At 37.0% G+C, this 9,905-nt stretch overlaps 1 protein-coding gene across 1 annotated transcript in view; it reads right to left on the reverse strand.

Moving 5' to 3' along the window:
- Positions 1 to 5,014: 5,014 nt before the first annotated feature.
- Positions 5,015 to 9,905, reverse strand: part of LOC124968068 (olfactory receptor 18-like) — a 7,741-nt gene continuing 2,850 nt past the window's right edge. The window contains 1 exon segment of the mRNA XM_047530443.1: positions 5,015 to 5,957. Within this exon segment, the coding sequence (XP_047386399.1) occupies positions 5,015 to 5,957 (943 nt within the window).

A 9,905-nucleotide genomic window follows, 5' to 3' on the forward strand; every position in this document is an offset into this window, starting at 1 on the left:
AATGGCAGCCCCTGCCAGGAATTTGTGGAGTAGATACACTGCCTTTGTTTCCAAGTCAGTATCTGTTTATGTATCGATACACAATTTTTCTTAAAAGCTTCTCTAAAAACACCTAAAGCTCATTAAATAGCATACAACATAAAAGCCATTGCCCATGAAGTGTGCTAGTTTACATCCACGTATGGTTTAAGTGTCTCTGTGAAGGATATATGTTGACTTCAAATGCTTTTCCTGATGCACAGCACAACTGTCAATCCTTTAAAAATGTGTGCCTCCCTCCATATTCCATAAGTGAGGACTTCCAGATATGTGTGTGGAGGGTCGTTGTTTGACTTCCAACAATTGGTGCCTTTGATTTTTAACATTTATCACCTAAATTTGTTTTACCAGAAAACATAAGTCCTTATCAGTAATCCTCTTATTTTTAAGATATATCATTCAAACATCCCTGAATTCTGTTCAGGAATAATCCTTCCAATAAACCTCACCAAAGCATTTCACTTTGTTTAACCAATGATACTTCCGTTCACTCCAGTAAAGGAGAAGTTGCCCTGAGACGGAGCTCGAGAAATCATTGTTTTAATTAGATAACATTTCCTGCTACTATATGCAGGTCTATGTGTGGAGACCTCTCCACCTCTCTGAGCTTACAGAGTTTAATGGAAATAGAATAACACCCATCTCACATCATAAATATTTGGTCATTGTGTTTTTTACACAATAAAGAATTCCATCATGAAGAACATACTGACTTTTGACTTTTTTGAAATATAAAGTTGTCAAAGGACACTGGAACTTGGAATGATGGGGAAAACATAATCGTTTCAGCCTGAACAATAAAATAACCTGTCCTTCCTATTTCTGCCTTGTTTCCTTTCTTTATGCCCATAAAAATTTCTGCCATGATCTTTTATTAATTCTTCCTATCCAAGAACATGGGAGATCTTTCCATCTTCTAAGGTTTTCTTGAATTTCCTTCTTTAGTGTTCTGTAGTTCTCATTGTAGAGGTCTTTCACCTCTTTTGTGAGATTGATTCCCAAATACTTTATTTTTTTTGAAGCTATTGTGAATGGGGTAGTTTTCCTAATTTCTCTTTCTGAAGATTCATCGCTTATATATAAAAATGCCTTAGATTTATGTGCATTGATCTTATATCCTGCTACTTTACTGAATTCACTTATGAAATCGAAAAGTTTTCTGGTGGAATTTCCTGGTTCCTCTAAGTATACCATCATATCATCAGCAAATAGGGATAGTTTGAGTTCTTCTTTTCCTATTCATATCCCTTTAATTTCTTTGGTCTGTCTAATTGCTCTGGCTAGAGTTTCAAGGACGATATTGATTAGAAGTGGTGAAAGAGGGCATCCCTGCCTTGTTCCAGGTTTTAGAGTAAATGCTTTCAGTTTTTCACCATTTAGAATGATATTAGCCATGGGTTTAGCATAGATGGCCTTTACAATGTTAAGGAATGTTCCCACAATCCCTATTTTTTCTAGTGTCTTGAGCATGAAGGGGTGCTGTATTTTATCAAATGCTTTTTCTGCATCTATCGAAATAATCATGTGATTCTTAAGTCTATTGATAAATAATCATGTGATTCTTTAAGTCTATTGATATGGTGAATGACATTTATTGATTTCCTGATGTGGAACCAACCTTGCATCCCTGGGATGAAACCCACTTGATCATGGTGTACTATCTTTTTAATATGTTTTTGTATGCAATTTGCTAAAATTTTGTTTAGAATTTTTGCGTCGATGTTCATTAAGGATATTGGTTTGAAATTTTCTTTCCTCGATGTGTCTCTGTCTGCTTTAGGAATCAGGGTAATATTGGCTTCATAGAATGAGTTTGGGAGAGTTCCCTCCTCTTCTATTTTCTGGAATACTTTGAGAAGTATTGGAATGAGTTCTTCTTTAAAAGTTTTGTAGAACTGGGCTGAGAACCCATCTGGTCCTGGACTTTTCTTTGTTGGAAGGCTTTTGATGACTTCTTCTATTTCATTACTTGAAATTGGTCTATTTAAGTAGCGGGATATAAGATCAATGCACATAAATCTAAGGCATTTTTATACATAAGCGATGAATCTTCAGAAAGAGAAATTAGGAAAACTACCCCATTCACAATAGCTTCGAATAAAATAAAGTATTTGGGAATCAATCTCACAAAAGAGGTAAAAGACCTCTACAATGAGAACTACAGAACACTAAAGAAAGAAATTCAAGAAAACCTTAGAAGATGGAAAGATCTCCCATGTTCTTGGATAGAAAGAATTAATATTGTCAAAATGGCCATACTACCAAGTGCTATACAGATTCAATGCAATTCCAATTAAAATCCCAATGATGTATCTTACAGAAATAGAGCAAGCAATTATGAAATTCATCTGGAAGAATAAAAAACCCAGAATATCTAAAGCAATCCTTGGCAGAAAGAGTGAAGCTGGGGGTATCGCAATACCAGATCTTCAACTCTACTACAAAGCAATAGTAACAAAAACGGCATGGTATTGGTACCAAAATAGAAAGGTGGATCAATGGTACAGAATAGAGGACACGGACACAAACCCAAATAAATACAATTTTCTCATACTAGACAAAGGGGTCAAAAATATGCAATGGAGAAAAGATAGCCTCTTCAACAAATGGTGCTGGGAGAATTGGAAATCCATATGCAACAGAATGAAACTAAACCCATATCTCTCACCATGCACAAAACTAAACTCAAAATGGATTAAGGATCTCGGAATCAGACCAGAGACCTTGCATCTTATAGAAGAAAAAGTAGGTCCAGAGCTTCAACATGTCGGCTTAGGACCAGACTTCCTCAACAGGACTCCCATAGCACAAGAAATAAAAGCAAGAATTAATAACTGGGATAGATTCCAACTGAATAGCTTTCTCTCAGCAAAAGAAACTATCAGCAATGTGAAGAAAGAGCCTACAGAGTGGGAGAAAATCTTTGCCAATCATACTTCAGATAGAGCACTAATCTCCAGAATCTATAAAGAACTCAAAAAACTCTATACCAAGAATGTAAATAATCCAACTGACAAATGGGCTAAGGAAATGAATAGACACTTCACAGAAGAAGATATACAAGCAATCAACAAACATATAGAGAAATGTTCAACATCTCTAGTAATAAGAGAAATGCAAATCAAAACCACCCTAAGATTCCATCTCACCCCAATTAGAATGGCAATTATCAAGAATACAAGCAACAACAGGTGTTGGCGAGGATGTGGGGAGAAAGGTACACTCTTACATTGCTGGTGGGGCTGCAAATTAGTGCAGCCACTCTGGAAAGCAGTGTGGAGATTCCTTAGAAAACTTGGAATGGAACCACCATTTGACCCAGCTATCCCACTCCTTGGCCTATACCCAAAGGACTTAAAATCAGCATATTACAGAGATACAGCCACATCAATGTTCATAGCTGCTCAGTTCACAATATCCAGATTGTGGAACCAACCTAGATGTCCTTCAATTGATGAATGGATAAAGAAAATGTGGTATATATATACAATGGAATATTACTCAGCCATAAAGAATGATAAAATTATGGCATTTGCAGGCAAATGGATGAAACTGGAGAATATCATGCTAAGTGAGATAAGCCAATCTCAAAAAAACAAAGGAAGAATGATATTGCTAATAAGTGGATGATGACACATAATGGGGGGTGGGAAGGGTTAGTGTTGGGGTTGGAGTTGGGTTTAGGGAGGGGGGCAGGAATGGAGGAAGGAAGGACTGTATAGATGGAGGGGAAGGGAGGGAGGGGAGGGGGTGATGGGAAAAAATGGCAGAATGAATCAAACAACATTACCCTATGTAAATTTATGATTGCACAAATGGTATGCCTTTACGCCATGTACAGACAGAGAAACAACATGTATCCCATTTGTTTACAATAAAAAAACAACAACAACAAAAAAAAAAAAACACTGTGGGAAGGGGGTCATAAAATGTACCAAATTTTCAAGGCAGTGAAATTTCATGAGCCTCGGGGGAGGCCTGTCATGACCCTCAGTGGAGGCCTGTCATGACAAAACCAGATGAGAGACATAGTGGACATTTCAAGGTTTCTCACTCAGCATCAAAAGATAGCTCAGGGATCAGATGGAAGCAGAAACAATAACTTATAAAGCAGCAAAATGGCAAGGTGTGTGGTGTTTAAGGAAAATGCATTTAAAACTATATTTGGTGGTGGGCTTGCCTGCTATTACAATAGACTCATTGCTAAATTACTGCTTTGATTTTGCTCTCTTTAGGATCCAGCAGCTAAATATTCTCTGAAGTTTTTTTTTTTGTGTGTGTGTGTGTGTGTGTTTGTTGTATTTAGTTGTACATGACAGTAGAAAGCATTTATACATTTTGATAAATCATACATAATTGGAATGTAATTCCTCCTTTTTCTGATTGTACATGTTGCAGGATCACATTGGTCATGCAGTCATACATGTACATGAGGTAATAAGAACTGTTTCATCCTACTATCCTTCCTACCCCTACCCCCTTCCCCTCCCTTTACTCCTCTCTACCTAATATAAACCTCATAGTTAGTTGGATGCATCTATGTCAGAACCTTTGGCGATGAGGTCCAGTTCTCAGTACTCTTAATTTCCCTAGTTGTTTCCAAAAGAAGTCAAACTTGAGGACCAGTGATATGGACCCTAGATATCACATGCCTAGACTGATACCTTAGGTGCAGTTTTTTAACAGGAAATGGACATGGACTGTGAAAGTGAATGCATCATTTACGTATATAAAGAGAGTTTAGCATCTCACCTGGAGTCAGAGATCAGTGCTCAGAAACAACAGACATTGTGCAGATGTTGGATTCAGTTGTGATGTTTCTGAAGAAAGAGGATTTCAGAATACTGACCAAATCCAGTGACAGACATATGAAACATTGAGTGCAATAAAAGCCATTAAGCTAGAAAAATTATGGGAGAAAGAGGGAAAGATCTGGAGGTTCGAGTGATTGGTATTGAGCCCACACACCAAAAGATTAGACTGTCCTGCTCTGCAGCCTCCACAGGGCACTTTTAATGTCCCTGTTCCTCAGGCTGTAGATGAAGGGGTTCAGCATGGGGGTGACCACAGTATACATCACTGAGGCCACCACATCCTTCCTGGGGGAAGAGGAAAAAGCTGAACCAAGGTACACAGCAATGGCTGTCCCATAAAATAAGCAAACAACTGACAGGTGAGACCCACAGGTGGAGAAGGCTTTGTACTTCCCTCCTGAGAATGGGACTCTCAGAATGGAAGAAACAATTTTATAGTAAGAGAAAAGAATCGCAAGGATAGGGAAAAGACCAAAGATGGCACCAATAAAATACATGACTATGTTACTATTAAAGGTTTTAGAACAGGTAAGATTAAGGAGTTGAGATGGTTCACAGAAAAAATTAGAAATTTCCATGTGCTTGAAATGAGTAGATTGTAGGACAATTAAATTGTGTAGCTGGGAGTCTTAAAAGCCAACTACAAAGGATACCCAAACTAAGAAGACACAGAGGCGAGGATTCATGATGGTTGAGTAATGCAGGGGGTGACAGATGGCCACAAACCGGTCATAGGCCATGATAGTCAGAAGCATGTTATCCATATTTCCAAAAATGGAAAAAACAGATATCTGTGTCAGGCAGCCCACATAGGAGATGACTCTGCTGTGAGTGTGGATGTCCACAATCATCTTGGGGACCGTGGTGGAGGTAAAGCAGATGTCAGCAAAGGACAGGTTGGAGAGGAAGAAGTACATGGGGGTGTGGAGGTGGAAGTCAGAGCTGACAGCCAGGATGATGAGTAGGTTCCCCAGGATGGTTACCAGGTACATGAACAGGAACAGCCCAAAGAGGATGGGCTGCAGTTGTGGATCCTCTGAAAGTCCCTTGAGATGAAAATCTGAGGCACGTGTCTGGTTCTGTGATTCTCTATCACTCGAACACCTTTTGAAAAGGAAAGAGGGTTGGAATAAAACAAGAAAGCACCTGAAACTCTGCATATGTATTATATTCAAGTATCAAGGCCTGTATACCATCAGCAATGTTCCTCAGTTGTGACAAACCACATCTTATTAGCATCACTGCATTGTTGGTTTCTGGGTTATTTGCTTCCTTCTATCAAAGGCTACTTTAGAGACACTTGTCTGAAAAACATTATAAAGTCAAAAACTTTACATATAAGTCCGTAATTACACTAATATGTGGTAATAATTAATTTTAATAAATATTCAAGAAAAATGAGTAACAAGAAATAGTCCCTCCTTGTTAAGGGAAAAAATAGTCATTTTCAATAAGGAAAATTAAGAAGCCCTCAAAAATGCCTCATACTATTCTAATACAATTGTACAAATTCCCTTCCATAGAGTATTTATAAAAACTCTCTTAGAACTTAAACTGCATTATCTGAACTCTAAATTAAAGTTGGTGGTTCATCATCAGAAAACATTGTTATGTGCCAGCTATCTTTCATGGAATTTATCATTGTTTTTGTTATCTTCATGGATAGAAGTGGTCAATCAAACATTTAAAATTTTTTTTTTATTTTTTTTGTTCTAATCAGTGGTACATGACAGTAGAATTCATTTATACAATTTGAGAGATCATATATAAATAGAGTGTAATCTCTCATTTTTATGATATTGCAGGATCACAATAATTGATAAAGTAGATATATTTAATCTCATTTAATATTTTCAATATGCACATTGGGCAAACTATCACCTGCTATTCCATTACTGTGTATAATTTTTATGTATCACTCAAAAGATAAAAGGGACTATATGTGTGTGCATACATATGATAAACTATATGTGTGCATAAAAATGTAAAAGAGAGAAGCCTACACGCCAGCAGCCTCAGTGGTTGAAGCAGGAGGATCACAGGTTCAAAGCCAGTCTCAAAAACTTGTGAAATCCTATCTTGAAAGAAAAATAAAAAGTGCTGGGGATGTAGCTCAGTGGTTAAGTGACCCTAGGTTCAAACTCTAGTGAAGAAGAAGAAGAAGAAGGAGGAGGAGGAGGAGGAGGAGGAGGAGGAGGAGGAGGAGGAGGAGAAGGAGAAGGAGAAGGAGAAGGAGAAGGAGAAGGAGAAGGAGAAGGAGAAAGAGAAGAAGAAGAAAAAGAAGAAGAAGAAGAAGAAGAAGAAGAAGAAGAAGAAGAAGAAGAAGAAGAAGAAGAAGAAGAAGAAGAAGGCGGCAGCAGAGGGGGTGGAGCTATAAAGAAGATTTGGTTAAGGAGGCATGTATTCACAGACATTTATAGAGACAGAGATTGAGAAGAAGATATGACAACAGGTTACACATATTTACACTATCCTTGACCCTGATCAGCTTTGATGTTTTATAAACAGTATTTCACTAAATGCATATATTCTTATACTTCCTTAACCACAAACTTGGCACTTGTGCTTATTGCAACTATCAAAGACTTAAAAATAATAACTGTGAAGAAATATTCTGAATTTTTTAATTTTATGCAGAATTACTTGTATCAACCCCACACAAGCTCAGAAAATCGTCTGGTTTAAAGGACGGGCCTTTGCTATTTATTTCTTATTCTTTATTCCATAGTGGCCTAGTAAGATTGCCCTCATTGTTTTTCTGATTATGAACTTTCTTATAGGTGCTTCAAAATTTTAGATCCAGGGAAATCTCCAAAGTCCGCGTTTTCATATGAAGCTTCCTAGGCCTAAATAATTGGTTTTCACATAAATCACTCCTGGTACATAGATTGATTTTCTACTTCACTACCTGAAGGCAACTCAGATTCAAATTATTTTGTGAACTCACACTAAGGATTAACTGAGAGAAAACTGCAGAATAGAAAAATAGACAATATGAACACAATGGGACTTTCCTCTGAAAATGAGAATCATAGATTTTCCCCTGAAGGCTTTTGTAAGAAAGTTCTTTTAAAATTCTTTTAAATTGCCTAGGCCTGGTTATGAGTCTAATTTATCCATATATACACAAATGGATATTTTAAAATATCTGGAAACCCTGATCTCGAACCAAACCAATTGAATCAGAGTATCTGCATGTGATGTTCTTGGGAATTTCTTATAGCAGAGTTGAAAAACACTGACTTGGAATATTTCCTGGCATTTAGAATACACTTCATTAATATTACTTATTATTGGTATACAATATGCACTTCTTATATTAAATATGAAAATTTAGCCCAATTTGCTTCAGAACTAGTATTTTCTAAAATTTCAATTATTCCCAGAGAAATTCAAGTTCTTGGTGACTTTACATGATTCCATTCCATCCAAAGAAAGAAACTTTCCTGAATTCATGGGATTGATTTTTTGGTCAATACTTCATGTCAATATTAATTTGTATATTTATAAACAATTTTCTTTAAAAAAAACTTACCTAATAAGTACTTAAAGTTTGTCTAAGTAGTCTACAACACAACACCTATTTTCCTCTGAAATGTACTAGTTCACACGGACATGTGGTCTCTCTGTGAAGTACATACATTGATTTCAAATGCTGGGACTGATGCACAGTAAGACCTGAGGGAGGAACATCATTTAATTTGCCATTATATTGTGACAATCTTTTGACAATACTTCTGACTCTCTCCATATCACACAAGTGAGAACTTCCAGATAACATGTGGGTTGAATATGGCTGCTTGGCTTCCAACAACTGATGCAACTTCAGTTTTGCAATTTATCATCTACTTTTTTTGTGCCAAAAAAATCCTGTCCTTATCAAATCCATCCTCCTATTCTTAAGATATACCATCAAAATATCCCTGCTGCCTACCTAGTAATAATCCTTCCAATATAACCCAATGAGACATTTCATTTTGTAGAGTTCATGATATCTTCTCTAGTAGAGGAGAAGGTGCCCTGGGAAGGGACTCAGAATTGAACTTCTCATTCAGGCATCTCTGCCCTGCTGCCATATGCAGAGTGGGTGTAAATCTCCACCTCTCTGTGGTTACAGTGTTTAACGGAGATGGGGAGAATAGCACCTCCCTACAACAGGGATGACACAGACAGAAGCCTGGAACATAATAAATATTTGGTCATTTGGGGTTTTCTTTAAGCAATAAAAAATCCCATCATTATGTAAATATTGACTATTGGTGAACACATTTATCAAAGGGCACTGGAGTTAAGAATGATGTGAAGTTGAAATATCTCAGCCCAAACAATAAGGGAAACCTGTGCTTTCTTTCTCCCTCCTTTCCTTCCTTTATACTCAAAACATATCTACTGTGATCTTTTAAAAAATGGAAAATCAGAGATGATACTGAATTTAAATTGAAGACCCATGTGGCCATGACATGGGCTCAAACAAAGTGCTGCTGTGTCTTGTCTCTTTTTTGATCAGACATTCCTGAAACAGAAGAAGGTGTAGATAGCAAAGTATCAAATGTGTTGATGCCACACTCATTCAATTTCTGGGAACCAAAGAAGGGTCGAGTCAATGTTTAATGATTTTTTTTTTGATGCCTCCACTCTGTCAGTTAAAGCATATGCTCTGCAGAATCAAAATGAAAGAGAGTTACTCATTCTTTTCAAATGCATGGCATATTAATTTATAGAGAGAAAAAAATGTCCCATCCACAAATAGAAAAGCAGTAACTTCAAGTCATAGGATACTTAGGTTGAATGGCATGAAGCTTAACCTTCTCATTATTAGTAATGTCTAAACTTCATTCTGCCCTTCTTAACATGCTAAACCTACAGACAGCACTTTCTGTTTAATCCCTACTTGGGATAGCTGTCTCAACTAGAAATCAATTTATATGACAATGATTACTCTCAGAGGTACTAACAACTAGCCCTATATCACAGAAGTACTAAGTAAAGTCAAGGAGATTCATAATTCAATCTTCAAACTCTGCACAGCTATGTTGATCATGTTCCAGTGAA

Source organism: Sciurus carolinensis, chromosome 17 (assembly GCF_902686445.1).
Source record: "Sciurus carolinensis chromosome 17, mSciCar1.2, whole genome shotgun sequence".
Classification (NCBI taxonomy): Eukaryota; Metazoa; Chordata; class Mammalia; order Rodentia; family Sciuridae; genus Sciurus; species Sciurus carolinensis.